A 27,246-nucleotide genomic window follows, 5' to 3' on the forward strand; every position below is an offset into this window, starting at 1 on the left:
CACTACCACACCTGGCCTGGCCCCTCTACCACACCTGGTCTGACCCCGCCACCGCATCTGGTCTGACCCTCTGCCGCACACCTGGTCTGGCCCTGGGCCTGCAGGTTAATCCTCTAGCTGGAGGGCATTGCCCACTGTGGCCGCAGGGGTGCAGGGTGAGGGGACCTGGCTAGAGGCCTGAGTCTGGGCATGAAGCAGGTCTTGTGGGTTGGGATAGCTCAGCATTATCTGTACCAGCAAAGACATTTCCTCCCTTTTCCTCCACGGGAACACGGGGATCTGATCTTTGGCTGCTGAAAACTGAAGCAAATTGAAATTGACTCTTGGACATGGGTATTAAACAAAGTGCCTTCACTTGCTGTTTAAAGATGTGGCTGTATCATCTGTCCTCATTCCTACCAATGAGGACATGCCTCCTTCTCTGCCGTCTGCTGGGGGGGAGGGGGCAGGGTCTCAGGAAAGCAGTTTCTTTGAGTCTTTCACTGGAGACAGTAGAATATGCCAAAAGCACGCTTGCAAACATTAATTACGGAGTGCTTATTATAATTAGAGGGTGATCCGTGTTGGAGTTCTTCAGTTATCAAGATCTCTTAGTAAACTCTTGAGATACGCTTACTGACATCTATAGGAATGTGAGTTAAGTTGGACTCTTCTGGAACACCTGTGTTTCTCATCTTTCCCAGCACTTGACTTTACCCAATACGAGTAGCAGGGCTAGTCATCTGTATTAGAAAGTGTGTTGAAGTACTTTTTCAGAAAAATTACCCTAAGTAGATCGTTTTTCTCCTTCTCAGGGCGGTTGCCAGGCTCCACGGGGATTCTGTGGCAGTACCTGGCTGGTTGTACCAACATCTTGTTACATGAACGTGTAACACGATCAGAAATCCTACCTTCCTGGTTTCCCTTTCTGCTGGAACTCTGTGTGCGGCCAAGGATGGGCCAAGTGGGGGAATCAGTGTATTGTGGGCCAGTCTCCCCAGAAGGCTCAGCCAGGCTGAGGGTTCAGAGTAGAAATACAGACAGCAGTTGTGTCTAGGCCAGATGGGTCAACCCTCCCGACAGCCAAAAGCAAGCCCTTACGGCCAGGAAACCCCCCTGGAGTGTGAAGGACACTGCCCCTCTCCCGGCCCAGCAGTGGTGCCCAGATGGGCAGGAACAGGGAGCAATCAGCACTGAGGTCGCCCAGCAGCCCTGGAGGCTCTCGCTGCCACTGGGAGTGGGCACGCCCCCTTCCTCACGGCCCCCATTGCCCACACGGTCCCCTCCAACCACGGATGTTCCAGATGGTTATATCTCTATCTTTTTAAAAAAAAATTTACTTACTTTTGAGAGAGAGAGTGAGTGAGGACGTAAGCAGGGGAGGGAGGGGCAGAGGGAGAGAGAGAATCGTCCAGCAGACTCCCTGCTAAACGTGGAGCCTGATGCAGGGCTCGATCCCAGCACCCTGAGATCACAACCTGAGCTGAAACCAAGAGCCGGACGCTTAACCAACTATGCCACCCAGGCGCCCCTCTCTGTTTTTCAGTGAGTAGCCCACGAGGACCTGGGAATGTGATATGTGGCTGCTCGACCTCGCCCCCAGGACTGAGCCCATATTTAAAGTTGCGTGTCATCTGGCCAGAAGGGTCACCTTGACAATACCAACCTCCCCATTCCTTTCAGCCCAGCCTGCTCTCAGCATCCACAGTCATCCCAGCCCGGGGAGCCGCTCAGCCGCTGCAGTCATCCCTCTTTTCCTAGGGAATGATAGTCTCAGTGTCCCTGTGGTCAGCCATTTCAAAGGCCTCCTTCCTCAAGGTAATTTCTCCCCGCCTCTGGGAGCAACTGGAGAGTCATCTCCTCTCTGTCCTCAGTGGAGATGAGAACAAGGAAGCCATCCTATTTCATATCATTTCTCTGCCTTTGGGATTGGTGGTGGGTATGTTGTTTGTTGGTTGGTTGGTTTTTTAAGATTTTATTTCTAAGTAATCCCTATACCTGACATGGGGCTCAAACTCACAACCCTGTGCATAAGAGTCACCTACTCTACGGACTGAGCCCGCCAGGTGCCCCTGTGGCCTTGTTTGATAATATTGAGCCCTCCAGGATGTGAGCTGCTGTCTTACTTTTCATACTTTGTAAGTCAAGGAGAAAAAGTCCTAACCTCCCCCTCATTTCCTGCTGGCCTCTGTGCTGACCTTCTCTGACGTCTTTTGCCTGTGCCGTCTAGAACTGATAGCATGAACGCATCTGCCAGAGACCCCACCAGAGCACTGAGTGGCACGTACCCCGGAGATCCCGTGGCCCCCACAGGACCGTCCCGAGATGCAAGGAAGGAACAGCATGGATGCGGGAGGGAGAACAGAGGCTTCCCAGCAGCGCAGACGTGAACAGACAAGGTTTCAGCTTGCGGCGAGCCCGGCAATAGCCCCCAGCACGAAAGCCACCCAAGAGGCCTGTGATCAGGAGCTGTGGGGAGACAGTCGCAGAGCCCAGAACAGGGATGTGAGACCCCCGCCGTCTTCAGCCCTGCCCTGAGTGCCCCCTGGACAGCCGGATTGTATTTCAGAAGCATCTCTCTTGCTGAGACCACATGACAGCTGTGCCCAAGTGTGGAGGAGTGTAACCAGGCAGGGAGAGGAAGCGTGTCCCCACAGCAGCCCTGCTGAACCAGATACCGCATTTCTCTGCACTCCTGTCCTGGCGTTCCCTCCCATCCCCCGTGAGACCTGATAGCCGTGCCCGTCAGGCAGCACTGAAATGTCACAGATGTCACTGTTTCGGAGGCTGGCAAGGTCTCCTGCAGAAGACCTGTGAACTCCCTCACCGTCCCACCCCTGACACCAGCCGTGACTTTGAAAGTGAAGAAATGGTGAGCCCTTGATGGAAAAAGAAAATATTGGTTGCTGTGTGGTCTGAATGTTTGTGTCCTCCCCAAATTCATACATGGAAATTCTGCACTCCGATGTGATGGTATCAGGAGATGCTTAGGTCACAAGAGTGGAGCTCAGGGATCAGTGTCTTACTGCAGAGATTCCTGAAGGGTCCCTGTCCCTTTGACCACATGAGGACATGTCGCTGAACCAGGAAGCAGGATCTCACCGGAGGTCCGTCTGCCAGCATCCTGGTCTCGGGCTTCCCAGCCTCCAGAACTGGGAGAAACGGATCCGTGTGACTTATCTGCCGTCCCTCTTATGGCATTTTATGACGGCAGCCCCAATGGACCAAGACACTCATATTTAACTGTTCTCTTTCCTACCACCTACTTAAACTCTTAGAATGTTCTAGAATAGTTTAAAACTGATGAAGAGTACCTCTTGGTGGGAGGCCGGTGGTTCTCAACAGGGTATGGTTTTTCCTCAGGGGACATGTATCAGTGCCTGGAGACATTTTGATTAGCACCACTCGTGGGTGTTGCCAGCATCTAGTGGCCAGAGGCCAGGGATGGCACTCGGCATTGGGCGACACCCAGGCCAGCCTCCTATGACACAAGGTCAACAGTGAGAAAGCCACTCTGAGCACATCATCATTCTCCTTTCATTTTTCTAGGAACCTTGAACAGTCTACCAGGACCTGAGCCTTAACTTCTTTGTTCTCTTCCCCAGTGGGTGACAAGGAGGGATGGAGATTCTGAAGGGCGGGCAGCTGGAGAGATGGACACCCACACCCTGCCTCCGTCCCCACCCACCCACCCCTGGCCCTTCCACACACCCCTCCTTCCCGCAGAAGAGAGGAGTGGGCGGGCCGGGCCCCAGAGCCTGTTCCCTGCTGGTCCTGGGGGCTCTGCATCCAGACCCCCACTACAGGGCTGGCGTTTATCTTCTCTCTTTGCACCGACTTAATAGCAGGAGGTGTGAGGAGAGCCAATGGCTTCCTGATAACATTCCAGTCACTTTGGTTTCTTGTCTTAATTACCTTCCTAATTTGCACTTTTGGGGAACACCTGGGGTGTGAGCTCCAGTCTGCGCTTTTTTCCTCTGCTCCTTTTCCACCCAGCGGGTTCTTTCTACCATCTGTGGATCTTAAGTATCTGCCTTAATTCTCTTATTTGTGTTCTTTCTGTGCGGGTAATTTGTCTTGGTCTTTCATTTGTTTCTCTCCCGGGTGTTATCCTACCTTCAGACGGGGCAGCCACTGTGTTCCCTTTCCCCATTGCCTCTCCTTTCCCTGGCGGGGGTTGGGGGTGGGGTTGGGGGGAGAAGGGCTTTGGCCCCCTCCCCTCCCACGGCAGCTTGGGCTTTGGGGGCTGGGAGAATTTGTCCCCCGCTCCCCACCAGCCCAAGGCAGAGCCAAGAGGAGGGATGGGCTCATTTTGCAGTTCTTCCCAGCAGGGTGGGGGCAGAGGGACTGTGCATTCATTTTGCTCCAAACCTCTTTGGGGCACGGATTCAGATGCCAGCTCCTGCCACCCGCACCTGGGAGAAAGCTGCAAGCGCAGGTCTGCAGGGTGGGGGCGGGGGAGAGTGGGGGCCCGAGATTCAAGGGTTGGCTCTGCTTCTCGAGGCTCGTGTCCCTGGGAGCGGCTGCTTTTTCTCCTGCCTTAACTGGGTACTCCCCTGCCCAACCTCCCAGAGCTACTGAGGGCATTTATGTAAGTCAGAGTGCTGGGACTTTCTCCAAATAACAGGAAGGCTTTAGTTTGCTAATTAATATAGGTCCTGTGCCTCTGGTCTGCACCATCATTTACTTAAAATGACTAATTAGAGCAACATCTTTAACAAAAGAGTAGACCAACTGTTGTTTATAGTTTAGAAAAGGAAATTTTTTTCAAACGAAGGGAGGGATGTGCCCCTCTGGTGTCGTAAAACACCCCTTAGGCCCTCCCTAGATTTTGACACCTGGGGGTGGGGGGGAGCAGGGGTCCCCGGTGAAGCTCTCTGCCTGGGAGACCCACAGTTACCTCTGAGAGTGGGTTGAGGTCTCGGCTGTGTTGGCACGAAACAAAGTTGAGAACAGCAGGTCTGTAAACAGTGGACTTGCTGATGGTAGGAGACTGGCCAGATGGAGGCAACACGACATCCTCCAGCTTTCTGAGACTCAGAAGATGCATAAAAAAGGGCTTCCTCCATCCTGCTGGAAAGGGGAACCCCCAGACATAGCCCTCCCAGCCCAGCCTGAAATCCAGCTCTCCCTACTACCCAGCCCCTCACCTAGGACACTCCTTTTGGAAGCTTGTCGGGTACATCAGGCAAATCTGGAGATGGTGAATGTGCATCCAAGGGCCTACCTGGAGTTGTGGTTTCCTCTGCACCCTCAGAGGACATTTCTGAAAGAGATGGAAAAGAACGCACAACCAGGGAGAAGGCAGAGCTTGGACCTCAGAATCCGAGCCCGCCTGGGCTCTCAGACCAGCTCCCCCTCACCTTTCCTCTCCACTGGGGAAGCAGAGAGGATGATTCCCACCTTTCCTTCATGCGTCTAGCCCAGCGTCTGGCCCGCAAGTGGCCACCGGCCCCCCATTTCTCAAAAGAAAGACCACAGTGACACTAAGGTCTGGAATCCAAAGCTTAATATAGAATCAGATTCATCTCAGGGGAAAGACATGCTAATTGGAGTTTCGACCTTTGTGAAGAATTTACATTAGGAGCCTTAAAAATCAAACAAACATAAACCCATTTTTAAAAGCTCAATTTTGAAACATCTGGCAGTGTTGGCTTGGCTGGCTGTCTCAGCCCCAGAGCTCATTAGAGGAGCTGTCTCGGGGGCTTGTCGGCGGTTGGCTACGCTGCGTGCCATGCGTGCTGGGAGGGTGCTGTCTGGTTTCAGAAACACACTCCCCCCAAACCCCTAAAGTCTGAGTCTGATGGCGGCCCAAGAGTCATGCCACGTGATCCGTGGGGTTTCCTCCCCTCTAAAGTCCTAGGATTCTGTATGTCATCATTGGTCATTATGAGAAATATGGGAAGCATAGAAATACGGAGTATCAGAATCCCAAATTCTCAGTGAACAGCCTCCAGTGGCTATAGCCTCCAGTGAGCACCCCCACCCCCGCCAGGAGACTGAAGCACAGAGGGGAAAATGAGGCAAACAAAGAGTGCTTTCTGCCTTAGCAGGGTCTTTGAACGCCATACCCCACTGCAGTTTCTTGGTGACCCAGACTGGGTTATAGGCGAGCTCTTAGGCCTTAACACAGGACCAGTCTGAGGAGTCCTTTCGTCTCCACGTGCCTCCTAGAGTCACCATCGCAAGCCCAGTGTGCCCCAGCGAAATGAAACAGGACACAAAGGACAAAAAGGCATTTCAAAGAGGCAGTGAATCCCAAAAGAAGACAAGCCCTTCTCACTTGGTAGATTTCCCCCTCTTCCCTCTTTACAACACAGAAGTTCCTCTTGGCCCCCAAACCCCTTATTTCTTGACTCTACTTTCCGGCCTTGATTCAGACGGGCCTCTAAACTCTCCCACAGATATCAGAAAGTATTTTAACCTCATGGGACTACCCCTCTTATCCCAGGCCAGTTCCATTTTTCCATAACGTTTCCCTCTGCATCAGGTTCTTATAGACCAGCATTGTCCTCCACATGTGATCAGAGTCAGGGTGTTGGTAAGCTTGGCAGGCTCGCTAGCCCTTCTGGAAAGGGTTCGGGAATCATCTTGTCCCTCCCCAAGCTTAAGCTAGACAACAGTCACACCGTCTCAGAGGAGATAGACTACGACAGTCTACCATTTCAGGATGGCTCCTCAGACGTCTGGGAAGACATCACTGGGCTACCCCATCAGCCTTGGATATGGTGTTTCTTGAGAAAATGAAACCCTCTGTGTTTAGCTCAGGAGTCAGTAATCAAGCTCTTTCTGTAAAGGGCCAGACAGTAAATATTTTAGGTCTTTGGGCCATACGGTCTCTGTCACAGCTACTCATCTCTGCTCATCAGCAGACGTGCAAAACCAGCCATAGACAACTTGTCCACCGACAGGCATGGCGGTATGCCAACGAAGCTTTATTTGTGAGCACTAAAATTACGTAATTTTCAAGTGTCATGAAATACTATTCTTTCCTTGATTTTTTTCCAATTATTTAAAAAGGTGAACATTGTTCTTAGCTGGCTAAGAACAGAAATAGGCAGAGGGCTAGACTTGCCCCGCAGACCGTCGCCGGCCAACCCCCAGTGGAAACTCCCGTTGTGCGGATTTTCTGTTAGGACAGCCTCAAGCGGTCGCACCTGACACGGTGAGGGCGACGAGCCTCATTCGAAAGTTGCTCCTAACCACTCATGTTTTTTTTTTTTTTTTTTTTTTTTTTAATGTCTGTTTCAGAGGGTCTCGCTGTCGGCGTTGGATTTGGGGCCATAGGGAAGACGGCATCTGCCACCTTCGAGAGTGCCAGGTGAGCCAGCACCCGCCGCGCGAGGGCACGGCGCGGCACCCTGGGTGCTCTGAAGTGCGTGTTACCTGGATGGGCACCCCGAGCCCCACTGGTGGAAGTGGGGACGAGGTCAGGTAGGCTTACCTGAGAGAGGAGCTCCGTCAAAGAAGCAGGTGCATGCCATGTGTCAGAGGAGCTATCTGACGGGTAACCACTTTGAAAACACCCACGTGCGTATAATCACCTGCATCCCCCAAATTCTTTAAGTGTATAAAGACTAAACACCAAAAAAAAAAAAAAAAAAAACCCCAAACACAAAAAACAAAGCCAGCTCTGGTGCTCTCTGCTGCTCCCTCCTTTCGAAGCCCACCCCCTTTCTCTCTCCGGACACTGCACTGGTTCCCCCCAGGCTCCCCCGTGCTCATCGTTTCCTCCGCAGGTTCTCCTGAGGGCTTCTCATCCCGTGGCCTCTTCTCAGATGTCTGTGTTGCCCAGGAGCCATCGCTGGGGCACCCTTTCTCCCCACTTTCTTCCCCAGTCAGGGAACCTCCTCCATTCCCGAGACTTTATTTCCCATCTGTTTGCTGGTGATGCCCACGCCGGTCTTCAGACTAGATTGTTCTCCGGAGCTTCATCTCTGGGTCCAGCTGCCTTGCAGACAGGTCCGCTTCGATGTTTCTCAGGATCTTGGCACTCAGCGCATTACCTCCATCTGCCCTCCTGCACAGCACGCTTCCCCGGCCCCGCCTTGCCCCGCCGCCGACCAAACCAAACTCACGGCTGTCCCCGACTCCTCATTTCCATAGACGGTCACCGCACCTTGTAAGTTCTTCTCCCCTGACACCTCCCTGGCATTACACGGGGCTTAGAGGACGCTGCAGCCTTGGGATCCCCTAAGGGGCTTATCCTTTAGTCGTCACGGAGGTGGGTTCTACATGGTCCTCCCGCACCCGCAGAACCATAAATACTACAGCCTGCGGGCTGGAGAAGAGCAGGGGGAGCCTTCCGCCCAAGGCTGGCCAAGTCAGGTGCCTTCAGGAGACTGAGGGGCGAGAAGAGGCGTGCACACAGTCATTGGGTGGAGACAGCTAGGAATGGTGAGGACGGAGGCGAGCCTCAGCTAGGCAGTGCGGGAACTCTCGAAAGGCACAATTATTTTAAAAACGGAACTCATGTTACAGAGGTGGCCGAGGGGCTGCTGGTTTCGAACCCCCACATCTAGCCCATTTCACTGCAATCTCAAAATCAACACCCCTACCCCCTCCGAAGGCAATGGCCCCACCTCCTTCTGTGATCGACTGTCCCCTGTGCTTGTCAGGAACTCACTTCTCCCAGAGCCCCTTTCTCGTGCTTCCTGGGCAGCCAGATGGCATGAGGCCTCTTTCTGCCCCATCACCTCCATCCAGCTGTTCCCTTGACCGACACGGGGCCCCTATGTGTTAGGTGTAGTCTCTGCCCGTCTTCCAATTCTAATGCTGCATGTTAGGGGACGTGTGTGCTCCTTGAAGCCCCAGACGTGAGTGTGGGCTGGCATGTTCCAAGTCAAAATTTTCCCTGTTCTCAGCTTCTCATTCCCGCCTGTCAGGCTCGCAAGTCACTCCAGTGTCATCTGTTACCGTGATGTCTGTTGTGAAAACCAAACGAGAGGTAGATGCAGGGGGCGGGGGCAGGACTGTATAATGTGAGAAATGTCACCCAAATCGGGCGAATGGTGATTCACAATGGCCTGCAGACTGCTCTTCTCACGTGGGTGGGAGAGGGTCAGACCGGTGTGTGGATTTTGGCCTGGCTTAGAGCATGAAAAACTTGAGAGTCCGTGGGAGCCGGGGCTGGGGGGGGGCAGAGCAGCCCTGAGGCACTGGCCCTGGAAGCATCCGCAGACCAGGTCCTCCCAGGGCACAGGCACCACACACGTTGTGATAAGTCTATGGCCCATAGGTGACAGCCCTGCCTCCCCCCCTCCCCCAGCCCTGGGCTCACAGGCCAGACTTTCAGTCCAGTGGCACTCTGTCTCCCGGGGACATCAAAATGTCAACTTGGATGGCCCTCTCTTCTCTCACCTGTACTCTCTGCTCATCTTGATAAATATTTCTGAAGAAAGTAGAGCAAAAACCCTTCCAACCCGGCTCCTCTCTTCCCTTTGAGCAAGCAGGCTGTCCCGGAGTTACGTAAGCCCCGCAACAGGACCCTCCCACTGGGATGAGCGGGGGCTGAAGGCTCCGGGATTGTCAGCCTCCCAAACCCCCTGCTGAATGAGCTGCTGGGCTGTGCTCCCACCCCTGCACTGCACCCACCCCAGCCACGGCCTGTGGGGCACAGACATTGGGCCCTTCCGTCCAGAGGCTCTCCCTCAAGCAGACCCCACCCTTTAGCCGGGTTTCCCCACCCAGAGATCCGCTTCTAGTTGGTCCTTTGGGTTCCTCCTTACCAGATGCCTGTGATCTTACTCCTGGGTGGGGGGAAACGCACAGCAGCCCCCAGGCCGGGCTTGTGAACTTTCTCGGCCCTTGGCTCACGGTTCAGTTGAATTTCCAGGGGAAGATAGGGACCAGCAGGCAGACGAAAGGGAGGGAGGGAGAAGGAGAAAGAAAGCGACAGGCAAATAATGCCAGAGGGTGGGCGCACGAGCTAAGTCATCAGATGATTAAGCACGTCGCGTAAAAGAGACAGGTTTTGCTTGATAAAATTCCAGTTCCGTGCGATGCAGAGGCGGCTTGCCTAATGCAGGCCATGGGAAGGTTGAAAATAAACTTCAACAAAAGGAGAGAAGATACAAGGTGCACGCTGACCAACACGTGTGGCAGTTTTAGAGTGAGACAAAACAGACTTGGAGGCAGAAAGCTGCATAAAGAATAAGGTCAGTGGTTCCCAAGGAGAGAAACGGCGCCCCAGGGTGCTAGGATCCCCCTGCGTCTGCGCGCACCTGGCATCGTTAAGTCTCCAATCAGCTAAGAACAATGGGGCAGGGGGAGGCAAAACTGCCGTCCTGGTGAGGGGTTATGGTTCCCCTCTCTGGCACTGAGAAGACATGAAAAGTTAGCACCGGGTACATCGCAGACAGATGTGGGACCCCGACCTGGTGATTAGAAAATCTCCATCGTGTTGAAGCACACACAGGCACGAGTGTCCCAAAATTGAGGAGAGCGCTGTGTGCCGCAGAGAAGGTCAGAGCGCCCCCAGATCAACACCACTCGGACCACAGGCTGTGACCTTGGTGTGACATTACTGCAAATCACAGAAAAGAGCCAAAACAGTTGGTTAGCGGGCAGTGAACCCTGGAGGTGCGGTTAAGATGAGCGGACATGAGCTCCGGGGGTGGGGGACGGAGATACAAACCCAGTTCATGTCCCTTCCCCCACGTCAGGGGCCCTTCGTGGACCGTGGGGTGCTCCATCGGGACTGTGGGGGCGGGCCGCCGGAAGAAGCAGAGACAATAGAGGCAGGGAATGCCATCAACGGGTGCCCAGGTCGGTCCTCAGGGCGTTTTTAGGGCCAGGGGAGGATGGAGTTCACATGGTGCTTTCTAGAAGGTAAGCTGAGGAAATCCATCATTGAGCGAGAGGTTAGCAGTGAGGCTGGGTTCTGACGCAGGAACATGACAAAACCCAAGAGGTGATTTGAACAGCGATCTGGCTCTGATGGGATAATTTGGGGGGAGGAGGGAGACGGACCAGTGTGAAGAATTCATCCCTCGGACAGACAGGTACTGACCACTAGCAGCTGTGCGCCTTCGTAGCTCCCAGGAGGATGAGGGATAAGGTGACAGCGTGGGAATGAAGGAAGAGGTTGTCAATGCAGAACCACCCGAGGGTGGCTGTTGGCTGATTTTGTGGTGTGGAAGGGAGAAGGGAGAATTCAGTTTCGGGCAACAGGGAGACGTAGGTAATGCGCTGTGGAAGGGCCCAGAGGGGGACAGTACGCATTTGCATGGACTTGGGAACGTGTCCATGGTGCGAATGGGTCAAGCTCACGGCTGTTCATTTCATGCAGGGGGTCAAGCACCCTGCAGCCCGTGGGCCGGGGCCAGCCCAACACCCGGTGCTGGAAGTGGCATTTTCTTAGAACACAGCCAGCACCTGCTTGTCTCACCTGTCGTCTGTCGCTCCGTCTGTGCTGTGATGGGTGAGTTGGGTCATTGCCACAGAATCTCAAGGCTGAAGGCTGAGAATATTTATCATCTGGCCCTTCGCAGGCAGCCTCTCATCTAGTGGAAGACCGTGATTTTAGTTCAGATCCATCATCTAAGGCTCGGACACCCACTGACTTTTGTGCGACCTCTTTCTTGGGCTCTGTGTATGATGCGCCTGACAGCAGAGGGTCTCTCCTCGCCTGCCTGGCTCCGCAGCCACCAGGAGAGAAGAGAAAGGTGCAGAGTAAATACTCAGAAGCGGGCGCCCTGGATCCCGGCAGGACGCGGGTGTGTGACTTGTGTGCGGCTCCTGCCACCTAATGTTCTGACGCTGTCACTTCACCTTCATGGCGCCCTCCCAGGGCCCTCCGGAGCTCCCTCCACCTTCCGTCATCATCCCACAGCTTGCCTGACGCTCTCCATCCCGCATGCAGTGTCCCCCTGAATTACGAAGAATCTCAGGCGTCGAGGGGCAGCCCGTGGTTTCCGGGAAACACGGCATTCTTCTTTCTGATCTGGTCCCATAGCAATTTCTTCCGGTTTCACCACAAAGAAATTCTTCAGACCGCGTGTCCTTGGGGAGTTTGCTGCTTAAGCAGTTTTCCTTTCTGAAGTGGCATTACCTCCCAAGAACGTGTTCCCTGGAGAGGAAACGTGCCCTCCGCTCTCCCTTGACTCCGTGGCAGGTGTAATTCGAACCAGCGGGGAGAGCGCGGTTTGCTTTCATAGCAACTGTTCTTTACGCGTTGACTGAGCACGCTCTGTGGGAGGTGTCTGTCGTCCTCGTCCTCGAGCACACCCGGCCGGCAGGTGCAGCAGGCTGTGTGGAGCCGAGGAGGCTGCCTGGCTGTGGATCCCCGGATGATCCAGAAGCCATGCCCCCAGGGCACACCTGGGCCGGCTAGTGCTAACCCACACCCAGATGCTTCCAGGTCCATTGGCCTGTGCTCTGATCAAAGATGAGGTCATTAAGTTACAAGGGGTGGTGAGGACATCAAAGTAAAATTTAAAGTGTATGTTTGCCTACCAGATCAAGGAGCAAGTCGTAAGTCAGGTGCTTTCCCTGTCTTAAAAACTACTACATATGTTGGTATATTTGTGATCACTTAAGACATCGGTCATTGGTCAACTAAGCAGCCATTTGTTTAGGAACAAAGATGGCGGGAGACACGTTTTCCTCGTCATTAGTCAGCAGTCTCCAGTTGATGAGTATGTCCGTGTGTGGAAGTCATCTATTATGTATGTTTTTCTTTCTGTCCAACTAGTCTCCCTACGTTGGTTCCAGTAAATTCTTGAAAACAGGTTTGCAAGTTAAGGGTAGAGAAGGTCAGGAGCAGGCATCCTGTTACGGTGGGGAGGGGATCTTGGAAATCTTGGAGATCTAAAGTGTAAACTTCTCTATCGTAGTTCATTCACATCTGCCGTTAACCACCTCCACAGGTCCAGCCACTCTTACGAGGCCCCTAGACCTCCCTGTGGCAGGACCAGCTCCCAGACTTCCAGAAAGTTCTGAAGAGACTCTCCCTTCCTCAGGCAGCTGGTCTGGATCTCCCCACTCACCGTGGAATTGGGTCTCACCATTCCCTGCAAGGGGAAGCCAGAGCCCAGCCCCCTCCCTCTGGAGAGTGGACTTCAGCCTGAAAAAGCGGAACCCCGGTATGGGGACAGAAAGGTGCCTGGAAGAGGAGATACTTTCACACCTTGACCCAACCGCCGCAGAGTGGCCCACACCCTCTCCCCTTCCCCGTGCCACATACCACCCCTCCCACCACCCACCCCCACCCCTGCTACTTATCACTCCCACAGAACTGGGAATGAACTTTTGGGCTATTCCATATTTGCAACAGCAGATCGTGCTCTCAGCTTTATTTTCTGCCAACAAGTCCTTCTCTTGAACCCATCAAGCTGCCTTGCCTGGAATTCTACAGTTACCGACTGGCAGCGCTGTCTCAGAAATTTTCCTTCCTGCCTCACCGGGCACTGAGCGCTGTACCCTGAATGCTGGAGAGCCCGGGGAATTTGCAAGAGGCAGGCCGCAAGCAGGTGGTGCACAGCGCCCCCGTGCGGTGGCTGGACGTTGCGGCCACGTGATGAACGAGCAATGAGGGAGGGATGGAGGGAGGGGACGGAAGGCTCTGGAGACCCGCGAATGTCTGAAGCCCTGGGCACCTTCCGCAGAGGTCATACCTACGAAAGCTGAAACCGTGGACTATATAGATACCAGTTTATAGTTTTCATGACGTCTTTATATTACAGCTGATGGTTCAGCACGGAGGGCTCTTTCCAGCGGTCTTATTTTCCAGCATCCGCTTAGCAACAAAGTTTTTCAGTGGCTCCCCGCACCCCCGCCAAGCCGCCCCCCAGAGAGGAGGGGGAGATGAGGAACGACAGGGAAAGGGCAGGAAGCCCCTCTGCGCCGGGACATCAGCACCTGGAGGAAAGCAGCGGTGCGGACGGACACCCCAAAATCTGTTAACATTTTCTTTAGGGTGTTTTAGGGATAACACATTTATTTTCCTAGTGACTTAAAAAAACCAGTGTTATAAAAGTTATTATACTGGTCGTGAACGTAAGGAGGATGAACGTAAAAGCCTACCACACCCTTGGGCCGAGCCAGACGCGGACAGAGCCGTTCCTCGGGCGATCGCAGAGCCGTTTGCCCTGCAGAGCTGTGCCTGAGCGCTCCCTACAAGGTTCTGTGTTGGGTTTTGGGGGATATTTTTCCCCTTGTCATTGTGCACCTCTGGAAGTGCCCCTCCCATCCTGGGAACATCTGGGGGCTCTCAAACCAGCCTCCGGGGAACAGTCTGCAGGTGCCTCGCTCCAGGAGGCTGGACGGCCAGGAGCCAGGAGGGCTGGGGGCTGGGAAGCAAAGGGGAGAAAGGAATGGTCTCGGCTCCTTCTTCAGGGTCCTTGTCCAAACCCCAGTGTTCTTACTGTCCTCTGCCATTTCTTTCCCAGACCCTTCTTCCTGTGGGTCTTTACGCTCCCAGCAAGAACGGCGTGGGGCAAAAAGCATGAAAACGTAAAGGCGTCTTGTCATTAAGGCCCCTCCAGCTCCTGCGTTTTGTCCCCTAGTCCTGCCAGCATTTTTCTTTGGCCGAGTTATCCTCTCAGGGGACGGGGCGTTCTCGCACAGGCTTTGCCCTCCATGTCCCCGGGTCTGTGCAAACAAATGTCATTGTTCCCTGGAGACCTGAGAATTCTCCAGCTGATGAGATGGAGAATCCGGACCTTCCCAGCCAACCGTCTGCGAAACGTGCCCATCGCAGGGCCTGCTGCCCTCACGTGCAGCACTGGCTGGATGGAGAGATACACAGGTGGAAGAATGAAAGTCTGTTGGTCACCTACCTGTCACCTGAGATCGTCCGTGAGGAGCTGTTTCATCTTAGTCTGGCTTCACCCACGTGTCTGGCAGACTTTCCGCCCTTCTCAGGACCGCTGTGATAAGTAACATCGTTTTAACGAAAGAGCCACCAGAAAGGAGACAAAGAAAAATCCGATGGACTTGGGAGTGTTCTGGAAGTCGGTGCTCTTCACACCTCCACTCGCCTCTCCTGGCACACATCATCATGTCTCAGGTGACCGTCAGCTGTGCTGGGGCACCCTCACAGGAAGGCCAGCGACATCCTTCATTCCCTCCTGCAGGCATGAGAGAGGGGATACGTGTCTCCCTCTGAAAGCTGGTTTTCTTTGAAGGGTGGGGACATTCTCTGATGGGAATCTCTGTGTGTTTCTATTCGTATGCCCATCCCTCCACACACACGGTGCTACAGAGACAGAAAAACACCCACAAGGATTACTAGGAAATGTGTTCCTTTCAGGACACTGTCCTTCCGGGTCAAGCAGGTAGGACTCGGGCAAGCAAGCACCTGGGAATCTGACCATGTCCTTGATTCTTACTACCCACACCACAGTTTCCATGGACATTTCATGAAGAGGGGTGGCTCGTATCTGGGGCCCCAGCACTGTTGGGCTTTGTGGGACATAAAAATGTCCCCTATGTATGTGAAGATGGGCACAGGACTGCCACCTTCCATGTTTTGCAAAGTAAAGGCATTGAGAGGAAGCCATTACTACCAACTCTCACTGTCAATCCGTTCTTTTAGGAGGGATCTCTCTGTTCAAGGCTTATATATCACCAAAGAAATTTGTTCATATACTCAGGGAAAAAAACAAAGTCCTTTCTACCATCCAAATAGGAATTTACTTTGCTTCATCTCTCTCTCTCTCTCTCTCTCTCTCTCCCTCTCTTTCTCTCCATTCAAATTCAGAGCAACATATAACATGAAAACCTTGTTCAGTACTACTTGAAATGTAATTATGTTTTTCATACAGATTAGTGAGTTTGAGCCCCCCTGGGCAGTTCTACAAGGGGAGCTTGGCCGTCCACTTTATTTTACTGTTGTGTAACAAGCTCTGTCGGAAAGCTTACAGTGTGGTAATCTGTGTTGAAAATCCGTTTCTCTCAATCGGGATGGCGTATCTGCAAATATTTTCCTTTGCATTCTCCTCCCCTGGCCTCTTCCCCTGGGTGCAGCAGCCATCCCGGAGAGGAGGCAGGGCGAGAGAGGGAAGTCTTACTGGGGATCTTGACACTCGAATTCCTGGCATTACCCAGAAAGAGACAACTTCTCTTGGAGAAGAACCTGATACCGGAAGGCACTAACTTCTTTTTAATTGATGAATTCGGTTTCAGCTACTGTGTGGAAACAGGGGCTCCAGGACAGGATAGTATCATAGAGAAAAGATTCATTTTTAACTCACATCTGAATGACAGGGTGTAATTCTAGATACAGACACACATGGAATGTGGACTTGTTTGCCTTATGAGGGGTTTGGGGTGTGATCTGAGAGAAGGCAAGGAACCACCACACAGTCAACCCCAGACGCTAAAGCACCTGCTTCCAAGGCTGGGAGGAAAGCAGGTGTTACTCATGGGGAGGGAGGTAGAGCGCCCCCTGCCGACAGCTGCTCGCATGCGCAGGACACCGTGACACCCATGAGAAGGCGTCTGGGAGAGCAGGGGGCTGGTGCCGCGCCCACTCCTCCCCAGTGCGGCGCCCAGGAGAACAGGCGGACTATTTGAGAGCATGGATCCTGGAGCTAGACCACCCCGGTTCGAATCCCGGCTCTGCCACCTGCTAGCCGTCCAGCTGAACAGGTTGATTTTTGTTCTGTGCCTCAGTTTCCTAATTTGCAAATTCCCACGATAGTAATCATGGTCAGGAGTCATAGTAGTAGTAACGATGATAGTGTCTTTGGCCTGCCTATTGTAGACACTCCAGGTCGATGCGCAGCGCATTCCTCCCAGCCCAGGTTCCAGGACAAGTGCTCCCAGCCCCCTGCCTCCCCAGAAGGAGAATTGGTTCAGAAGTGGATTCCGCAGTCTATCTGGGATCACACAGGCCTGGAGGCCCCAGGCCAGGAATGTGGGCATCTCTAGGTGTGCGTGGCTGGTCCTGACATTGCTTCTTCTGGCCTATGTCCTGGGCCGCATGCCTAGCATCCTTTCCCTGATTTCCCCTTGGCCCTCTCCGGCTGATTTTGCCGTCGTGTCTCAGCACGGAGTCTTCACACGCACTGTCCCTTGCTCTGGGACTGCCTAGCCTTTATTGTGTGGCACATACTTTTCTCCGTCCTGCACCCTTGCCTGGAACACAGCCTGGGCCACCTTTTCTGTTCTCTGCACGGGACCCAGGTCCAGACTCTGCCTGGTCGACTCTGCACCCAGGACGGTTTGGGGGGTGAGTAAAGGTTGACAGCCTGCCCGGAATTCTGTAGATAGTTTCGTGATGGACAGCCCCTGCCAAGGGCCTGAGCCGCTTCCCCCTTGTCCCACAATCCATGGACTCGCTTCCAGACCTCGAGTTGCTTGTCCCAAGCTGTGCAAGAGGACGGACAGGGTGGCAATGGGAACGGGGCAGAGAAAGGTCTGTGTCGTCTCCTGCCCCTGGGAAAGCCACAAAGAAACCACACTGCTGTTCTCAAAGAGCTTTGTAGGGTCCGTGCCTCCCCGAAGCCCGCCGCAGGCTAAACAGAGTGCACGTTGTGTGGAGATCAGTCCCCTGTGCCAAGATGTCCAAGCCTGTCGCCAGGGACTTGGGTGGGGGTGGCTGGAGGCAGTGGTGGGGGAGGCGGGGGCCACAGCATAAATGGCCCCTTGTGTGGCCGACAGGGAGAAGCTGCTGCCCGGCAGACAGGAGGCAGTGTGGCCGCCTCCCTCCCTGTTCAGAGCGCGTCACTCCTGTGGGTGCGTCGGAGGGGCCCGTCACTGCCCTGTCTGACCTCCCACTGTAAGGAGAGGCAGAAAGCAGCAGCGTTTTCCAGAGCAGATGCGCTGAGGGTGCTCGAGACGTGGCTTGGTGGGGGTGGTGGCCTTCATTTCAGTTCGTCTGCCCTTGGGACGCTCTTAGGGTTGGCTGTCGTAGTCCCCACTGCCATTCCAGTATGGGACGAGGCTGCAGAGCCTGGGAACTTTCTGTGAGGCTGTGCTTATGGCAAGTGGAGACTCAGGGTTTAACTGAGATCTGGCGGATGCAGAAGCCCGTGATTAGCTACCTTCCCGCCCTCGGCCTCTGGCAACCATGGTCGTGAAAGCTGACACTGACCCACTGCTTTCCATGTGCAGACCCTGTGTTCCTCAACTTGCGTTATCTGCCGGTCCTTGAGGCCCCGGTGAAACTGCCGTCCCCATCTTACAGGTGCAGAATGTGCCAGAAGCACACAGCCAGGGAAGGGCATAGGTCAGATTCGCACCCTGGCAGCCTGGCTCAGGAGCCCGTGCCTTAAGCCACTGCCCTGTCCCCCCACCCAAGTCACCTACCTGCCGTGACCACACAGGTCACAAAGCCACACATGCTTCAGGACCGAACCCCCCAGAGTGGTGCAGAAAAGAGTTGCAGCTTAGTTGTAAAAAAACGTCTATACCCTGCACAGATGCTCTCGAGTTGGCCGTAGGAGGTGTGATTCCATTGTCATTCACCCCTCGAACATCGTGTGTCCCCGGGCCTGTTGGGATTAGAGACGTATGTAAACTCTCCGCAGTGAGGGACAGACTTTCTAGATGGTGCCACCGGCAGCAAACATTTGTGACGGAGGTCACGCTGAGCATCTCTCCAGACATCTGTCGCCGCAGTAAGAACCCTTGCCCCTTGCCTGGTGTCTCCGTGCAGACAGGTGCTGAGGGAAGGAACGGGGGGAGGAGAAAGCTCCGAAGAGAGGGGACAGAGGTCATCTGTGGCCGTGACGTCACGATCCACTTCCCCACCCCACCTCCTGGAAAGCATGGACGGTTGGGCTATGTCGCTGGGAAGACAGAGCAAGTTACCTGTCCCGCGAGTCCTAGAACAAGAGGAGGAGGTCGGCTGCTTGGATGGAAGCCCCCGGTTTTTTGAGCGAAGATGTCGTGGTCAAATGGTGCCCTCCAGAAAAGTGTGTTAAGGTCTGAACTGGGAGAATAAATCCCTGTGGTCTGAAGCCACCCTGTTCGCAGCATGGGGCTCTGGCGGCTGCAGGCAACTCCCACGTGGGGTCTCCGCCTGCCCCATCCGCGCCCTCCCCATCCTCAGACCCCACGCGGCTTTCTTCGCCTCCCTCCACAGAGGAGGACACAGGGCCCGGAGCGTGGCTTCCGATCCACAGTGTTCTCTATCCGGACGCATGTTGTTTCCCTCACCCGCTCGGGAGCTTGCGCTTTTATTTCGGGAGGAGGTTATGGTATTCCTTAAGTCTCCCTCGGTTCAGTTTGGACCAAACTGCTGGAAAGCGGTGGTTTTCTTCTCTGCTCAGCCGCCGCCGTCAGACACGGGCCCATGGGAGAGTCCGGGCTGTCCCCCGTCTTGGAGCTATTAAACCGTCGTAAGAAAGACGTCTTTGTCACGGGGAGTACGGCACTCGGCTCAGAAACAGAGACAGATTGTGCCAGAAAACAAACAACAAAATAAAAGGTTCAACTACAGAATTCTTTGGGACTTCAGTCATCAGCCCTGTCGCTTGTTCTTAAAAGACAGATTTCCTTTCCTTGGTGTCATTCCATCTGATAGGCCGTCGGACTTTAATTCTGCCCAGACCTGGGGTGGGGGGCCCCACCCAGTGGGCACCCACCCACTCCCTGCTGGAGGGACCTTCTGCCGGCCTACCGGCGAGGTGGGCATCCAGAGCCACCTGGGGCCTGGCTGCTCAGGACCCGAGTCTGCTCTGGGAAGCTCTGAGGGAAGCCAGAGAGGCCACGTTACAGGTGCCTTAGTCCACGAGTGTGAAGATTTTTAGAACTTTGCAGTCAACCTGGGACAGCCTCGTTTTTGTGCGAGAGGAATACAGAAATAATCCGGGGGGCCCAAAGGCCTCCCCCTGCCCTGTTCACCAACGTCAGCCCATACCTGCCAGCTTGGGGACCAGAGGCCAAAATGCCCCATGTCCCCACATGGCACTCGGGGACTGCCGTGGGCCCAGAGGCCTGGGAAAGCTCCCCTTCTGCCTGTTGGCCACAGAGCCTCGACCACTCTCAGCCAGCTGCCCACTGGACCACCCGTGATCTCAGGTGATCGCAGCAGAGTTAGCATCCCCGGTGCTCGTCAGGGGGCCAGCACCAGGGCGCCCCCCAGGCCACCAGCACCAGGGCGCCCCCCAGGCCACCAGCTGCAAACAGAATGAAGCCAGCAGAGGGAGGGGCCACATCTGGTCCAGGAAGCCAGTGCCCTCCTGAGAATGGTTTCTTGAAGGGAGCAAGGCAGAGCAAGTCTTGGCATTCCGAGGAGGCAGAAGAAGTCGGGGTTTATCGCGTCTCTCCTCTCCAGATTACAGAGCAGCGCTTCTCAAACAATGGCTCGGGGCCTGGTGGGGTAGTCCCAGCCCAGACACCGTCCAGAGCATGGTTCCACAGCCCTGCCCCAGACACACGGGCTCAGGGTCGGGGCCCAACTCGGCATTTTGAGCACACTCCCCTGTGCAGTGCACCAGCATGAGAGCCACGGCTCTAGAAGGAAAAGGGGGAGGGAAGAGGAGCTTAGGGCCCCCCTGACCCCCGTTTCAGCTGTCCCCCAAGAAAGGGAATATGCCTCCCCAGCCCGAGTCTCTGACCTAAGGTGAGCATTTCATTACAGACGAGTGACAAGAAAGGAAACGCCAGCTTTATTTTCCACGAGGGCAGATTATTACATAAAATTCAAGACTTTATACAAAATGAAAATGCAGGGTCCCTTGTTCAAAAGGCAGGAAAAAGGGGGGGCACCTGGATGGCTCAGTCGGTGAAGTGTCTGCTGTTAGCTTGGGTCATGATCCCAGAGTCCTGGGATCGAGTCCCGCCTGGGGCTCCCCGCTCAGTGGGGAGTCGGCCTCTCCTGCTGCTCCTCTCCCCCCACCGGCTCGTGCTCGTGCATGCTCTCGAATAAATAAATAAAATCTTTTGGGAAAAAAAAAAAACAGGGAAAAAAGTTTTTTCCTTCTTCCATAAGGTCTCTCTCAGCCCATCATGGTGTTTCATTTTATTTTAAAAATTGTTCGTTGTACTAAAATGCACATAGTGTAAAAATCCACTGTCCTAACCATTTCCGGTGTGCAGCCCAGCACTTAGTACAGTCACCTTGTTGAACAGCCGTCGTCATCATCCCTCTCTGGAATTCTTTCATCTTACAAAATAGAAATTCTGTCCCCGTGAAACAAGAGCCCCCCAAGCCCCCCTCCCCTCTGCCCCAGCCCCCCACCCGTCTACTGTCTGTCTCTGTGACTTGACTACTCAGTCTACACCTCATACGAGTGGAGTCACATGGTCTGTTGTCTCTGTGACAGAGCCCGAGGTCGCCAGGATGCATCCGTGGGGCAGCAGGTCAGAACTTGCTCCCTTTTCAAGGCTGCATAATATTCCGCCGTCGGTATAGACCACATTTTGCGTATCCGTTCGTCTGCCCACGGACGCCCAGCCTGCTCCCACCTCTTGGCTGTCGAGTTAAGACTGCTACGAACGTGGGAGCACAGATATCTCTTCAAGACCCAGATTTTAGTTCTTCTGTGCGTCTCCCCAAAAGTAGAATTGCGGGATCGATCACAGGGACATTTGATTTTTTATTTTTTAAGGAACTTTGCCCGGCATTTCTTATTTGCCAATTAATGTTGGGCCCCCTCGGGCACAGGGGTTCTGCCTAGAGGAGCGCAGAACCTCACAGGCTCCTAGGGCCCAAGCCCTTGACCCTGCCCCAGTGCTCGGGCGTGTGCTTTCGACCTGACCTTCCTGGTGCTGGGGCCCCTGAGTGGCTGCGCTGTTCTCCTGGCCCTTTACCAGGGGAAGCAGAAAGGAACTGGGGAGAGAAAGTGAGGGTGAGGGATACAGTGAGGCCAGGGGAGGTGGTTTTGAGTATGTGTGTATAAAGATCTGTGATTCCAGACTTTTCTGTCTGTTGTTTGGCCAAACAAACCTTTCAGTGTTGGCCTCCTGCATCAAGCCATGTTCCCTCCTCTTCAAGTAGGTGGGAAGCTCAGTGACCCCAGATCTGAACCTGGGATAGTGACAGGAAGTGCATGTAGCAGGCCTCAGGGGGGTCCCACCTTCCTGCCAGTTTGGGGGTGGCAGCCCCATAAACACAACGGGGTCTTGCTCCCTGGAGCCTAAACACAGCATTCACATGCATGCTTTCTTCTCTAAGCCTCAGTTTCTGCATCTAAAAATGGGGTTGCCTCAAGTACATAGAAGTGAAGGTCAAGGTCTTGGGTAGGGCTCCACTGTGTAGCTGTGGACATGCTCAGCAGCAGGGTCGTGGATGTTTATGGCTGCGGCTGTGTCCCTTTACCTGTGGCTGGGGCGTGCAGAGGCAGGATGAAGTAGAAGCTTCTCCACGGCCTGGCTTGCCACTGGGAGAGCATGTCTCTCTTTTCTGACTTCACGTCCTTCATGCTGTCTGCTGTTATTATTAACACACAAGCAGTTTATGTCATTAAACGTGACTGCGGTGTCATCGCTATGACTGGCGTGCCATATAGTGTGTGGACATCTCAGTAACGCCACGTGACCCGTTGGGGCGCGTTCCCCGACTGAAAGCCAAAATAAAAAAGGTACCTGACAAAGCATGCCTCTCAGTGGGCCTGACAACAGCTTAGAAATTAACGTTTATTATAACCACTATAAATATACCTAATAACATTTTCGTAACCGTTTTATTGTGATATAATTCACACAGCATATAATTCACCCATTTTTATAGTGTACAGTTTTTAGTATATTCACAGAGTTATGCAGCCATCACCACAATCAATTCTAGAGCATTCCATCACCCCAACAAGGAGGTCTGTACCCTTCAGCCATCACTCCCCGCTTCCTGTTTCTTCTCAACCCTTCAGTCTCTGGCAACTGCTAAGCTGCTTTCTTCTCTGTAGACTTTCCTCTCAGGACATTGCATGTATGTATATACACATGGAATCACATAACACATAGACCTCTGCAAGGGGCATCTTCAACTCGGTGTAGGTTTTACCGAGTTAATTCATGCTGTAGCACGTACCAGGACTCTGCTTCTTTTTATGGCCGAATGATGCTCCAGGATACGGAGGTGCTACGTTTGGTTTATCCATTCATTCCCTGATGGACATGCGGGCTGCTTTGGGACCATTGTGAAGAGTGCTACGGGGAACATTTGTGTGCGGGTTTTCACTTCTCTGGGGTGGATACCTCGGTGTGGAGTCACTGGCTGGTACGGCCGATCTGCGTGTAACATGTGAGGAACCGCCACACTGTCTTCCAAAAGCAGCGGCACCATTTTCCATTCCCACCGGCAGGAAAGCAGGGTTCTGATTTCTCATACCCTCACCAGCACTTGCTGTCTGACTGGACGTCAGCCTTCCTGGGGTGGGGGGGTGGGGAGTGGGATGCCACTGTGGTTCTCCTGTGGGATTCCCTGATGGTTAAAGATGTTGAGCATCTTTCCAAGTGTTTCTTGGCCGTGTGCATGACTTTCTAGGGGAGATGTCTGTTACTGTCCTTTGCCTAGTGTTTACATTGGATTAAGTGACTTTATTATTGAGTGGCAAGAGTTCTGGATGCATTTGATCCAAGTATCATTTATCACATACATGACTTGCATATGTTCTATGTATGGGTTGTTTTTTTTTTACTTTCTTGAAGGTGTTCTCTGAAGTATAGATTTTAAACATTTTGATGAAGTTCAATGTATGTCTTTTTTTCTCTTGTTGTTTGTGCTTTTGGTGGCATATCTAAGAAACCATTGCTTGATCCCAGGTCATAAAAATGAACTCATTTTCTTCTAAGCGTTTCATAGTTTAGGCTGTTAAAGTATTTAATTCATTTTGAATCCGTATTTGTACATGGTATTGTGATATTTTTGTCTAGGTTTGGTGTCGGGGTAATACTTGTAATCCACTTAAATGTAGGAGATGAGAACAACTAGAAAACTCCCCATTTTGGGGGGGGGGATTTGTATAGCTGGGAAATGTTAGTGCCTCTCACAGAGACTGAGATTCCAAGGGAGGAAGAAGAGAAGGATGGATCTGTTTGGCAAGACCGCGGTATGAGAACCATTTAGGTCTCACCCTTGAGGACCTAGCACTTGCTAATCTGTCTGAAGATCAGTTTGGTCCACAGCCTCTACTTTGTCCAGAGCAGTGGGCACCTACCCTCAGAAATGCTCCCATCCACCTGCTGGTCCAAGAATGCGGGAGTGCTTCCTGTTCTGTAAGATACGTGTTCATTATCGAGGTGAGACCTGCTCTCAGACCCCTCACCTGCACTTGGCACCTCATTACTCCCTTTGTGACCTTGGCTTCAGGTCTCTGGCTCTGAACTCTTCCAGTTTGGATTCTGACCCTGTTACCCCCCATGCTCTGTGGGTACAGAAGTCCTTACTTCTCATTCTGTGGACACTGGGCCCCATCGCCTGGGCTCTGATGGAACATTCTGCCTGCTTGAAGCTGCTTCTTCTCTTCCACCTTTCTTTTTACCTGGATTCTTCAGGCTGTCCTGTCTGCTTGAGTTTTGAGCTGCTAACTTGTCCTTCCTCATTGGTGCTGCCTGCTCCCACAGCCCCCTTAGGCCAGAATCCAGACTTTTGTTTCCCCACCTGGACATCCCATCCCGATACCAACTGACCTCACCTCCCCCCACTCCTCCCACCTGTCCATATTGTTGGTCCTGGATTTCCTGGCCTGTCCCATCCCGCTGCCGATCACATGTCAGCTGTGACTCCATGGTATTGACTTCCAAGGTGAAAAATTCAATTTGTTTCCCTCTGCGGTTGAGTTAACTACGTGAAAGCATATCCTTTGACCGAGGGTCTTTGCAGATGGAGAAACAAGGAAGTGCTATGGCTTTCCAGGGGAGGATTACCTTTAAGCTCTGTGGAAGGCTCCTCATATCACCAAGCAAAGCACTGGAAACCTTTCAAAGCAGACTGAAAACTCAAACCTCAGAATCACACTGCTTTCTGGTAGGGCCGTATCCAAGGTTTAAACTGGAGCCAAGCCATCCTGCGAATGTTCTCTCCATGTTGCCTTTCTGTTTAAAAAAGTGAGAAGAGGGAAGCAAAAGATTAAAATGATATACAGGGTAAATAATCGGTTTGGTCGGCAGAATAGGTCACCCTGAGATTTCTGCAGGTTCCCAGAGAAGCAGCCAGATCAATTTGAACAGGAACCTCACAACCTAAGTATAATTAAAAAAATATAACTTCTGGGAACTGGGTGTGTGTGGGGGAGGGGTGGGGGGGGATATCTGAGGATAAGCACAGGAGGACTTACCACATTTCAGGTGAATTTAGTGAAAAGAAACTCATAGTTAGGCATACCCTGGAAATTTTTCTGTATTACAATAATAAATAAAATGTCACAAACCCATCCAGATAGAAAAAGCAGGTTACTTATAACGGAATTAAATTCAGATTGATCAGAAACTAGCTCGAGTGAGAAGGGACGTTCATTGAAAGGACACAGGAAATTCGGAGCAGGAAAACCCGCAGCCTCATAAACAACTAAGTTGGACCTAGAACATCTCCTCCTCCTTCTTCCACCCCTCCTTCTTCCTCCTCCTCCTTATTTCTCCTTCCTCCTCCCCCTCCTCCTTCTCCCCCTTCTTCTCCTTCTCTAGATACACCTCTTTTTTCAAATTTCAATTAACTCTAAAAGAAAAGATACGTGGCTCCACTCATCTGTGTTCAACAGGCTGAGGAGCAGTCTGCGTCCCCGTTCACCTTGGACCAAGTACCCGCTCCTGATCCAATCCTTCTGGGCTCTCCAGACAAAAAAGAGCCCAGGTCTTTCCTGGGCATGCAAATGGCTTTAAATAGAAAAAGGCTGGGGTACCTGGGTAGCATGGTTGGTTAAGTGTCTGACTCTTGGTTTTGTCTCCGGTCATGATCTCAGGGTCGCGAGATTGAGCCCCATGTTGGGGTCCTCGGAAGGCATCTGTTTCATTAAGACTTTCTCTCCTGCACCTCCCCAATAATAAATAAATAAATAAATCTTTAAAAAAAGGAAAAGAAAAAGGCTGATTGTCTTAGCCTGGATTTCTTAGAAACCAGAGCGCAAGGCAAAGTTTACATGCTAACATATATTGGGAGGTGTTCTTCCCAGAGAAGCAGAGTGAGGGGGGAAAGGAGGTGAATGGGACGAGGAAGGTGAGAAAGTAAACTGAGGCATATTGCTGAGCTGGCCGTAGCTTCTCAAAAAAGTAAATCTGGACGCTCAGTCATGGTTATGAAGAGCTGCTTTAAAGAGATGGAATGGGACTGCTGAGTCTCAGAACAGCCTGTTGACAGGTGCAGAGGGGGTGAGAGAAGAAATGTGCACATGATTTATCTCATAATACCTTCTCATCCCCGGCTGCTTTGGTCCAAGCCCACCTCCCCCCATGCTTCTGAATTGCATTACCCATCCCCCCAGGCAGCGTCTGTGGGTCTAGCCAGGGGCACGTGGGCACTGGCCCTGCTGTGGGTCCAGCCACCATGGAGAGAAACTGAGTCTCTACTTCTGAGCAGTCTGAGATCATTCTTGATGTTAGGAGGTAACCAGCTGCAGGTGAGACTTTAGGAATGGCCCATTACATTAGTCATGGTTCTCCAGAGAAACAGAACCAATAGAATGTGTACATAAACTGAAAGAGATTTGTTGTAAGAAATTGACTCATGTGCATGTGGAGGCTAGCGAGTCCAAACTTGCAGTGTGGGCTGGCAGGTGTGAGAACCAATGGTACCATTCTGGCCCAAAGGCAATCTGCTGGAGAATCTTTTCTTACTCTGGGGAGGGTCCGATTTTTACTTCTTCTCAGTCCCTTCAACTGATTAGATGCAGCCCACCCACATTATAGAGGACACTTTGCTTTAGTCTACCATTTAAGATGTTACTCTCATCCAAAAACACCCCTGCAGAAACAACCAGAATGGTTTTTGTCCAAGTAACTGAGCACTCCATGGACTAGTCAAGGTGACACATAAAATGAACCATCACACCTGAGAATTTCTGGGCTTGCTCAAGAAATTCTCCGCCAAAGTTCAGAATTTGGGCAAGATCACAGGTACTGGGGTGAAGCAGACTGGTCCCCTACATGGATCAGCACACAAATTGACCACCATGTCTGACACAAGATTATTACCATATGGGTCATTATCGTTGTGCAGAGACTATCATTGATTGCGTGTTTATCTTTAAATTCTATTGACTCGCCTCTTGCTAATGAAAACTTTATTGTTTAAACCAGTTGTACTTTGAGGGTATCTTTTGCCACGTGTGAAAAGAATGGATAAAAAGAATTTTCAACACTGAACTTTGTCTTTTTCTCGGAAATCATTGTTCCAAGCTGTAGCCTTTGCCTTCCTAAGCATGTTTTCTTTGGTGGAAAGAA

General features: G+C 52.6%; 1 protein-coding gene across 6 annotated transcripts in view; it reads left to right on the top strand.

Annotated features, from left to right (window-relative positions):
- SLC39A11 (solute carrier family 39 member 11) overlaps positions 1-27,246 on the top strand; it is a 316,395-nt gene that overhangs the window by 248,063 nt on the left and 41,086 nt on the right. For all 6 annotated transcript variants that reach the window (XM_032870729.1, XM_032870733.1, XM_032870732.1 and 3 more), the window contains one exon: positions 7,231-7,300. In XM_032870729.1, the coding sequence (XP_032726620.1) occupies positions 7,231-7,300 (70 nt within the window). The remainder of the gene's footprint in view (positions 1-7,230; positions 7,301-27,246) is intronic.

This window comes from Lontra canadensis, unplaced genomic scaffold (genome assembly GCF_010015895.1).
Source record: "Lontra canadensis isolate GAN:19392208 unplaced genomic scaffold, GSC_riverotter_1.0 scaffold41, whole genome shotgun sequence".
In the NCBI taxonomy this organism is placed as follows: domain Eukaryota; kingdom Metazoa; phylum Chordata; class Mammalia; order Carnivora; family Mustelidae; genus Lontra; species Lontra canadensis.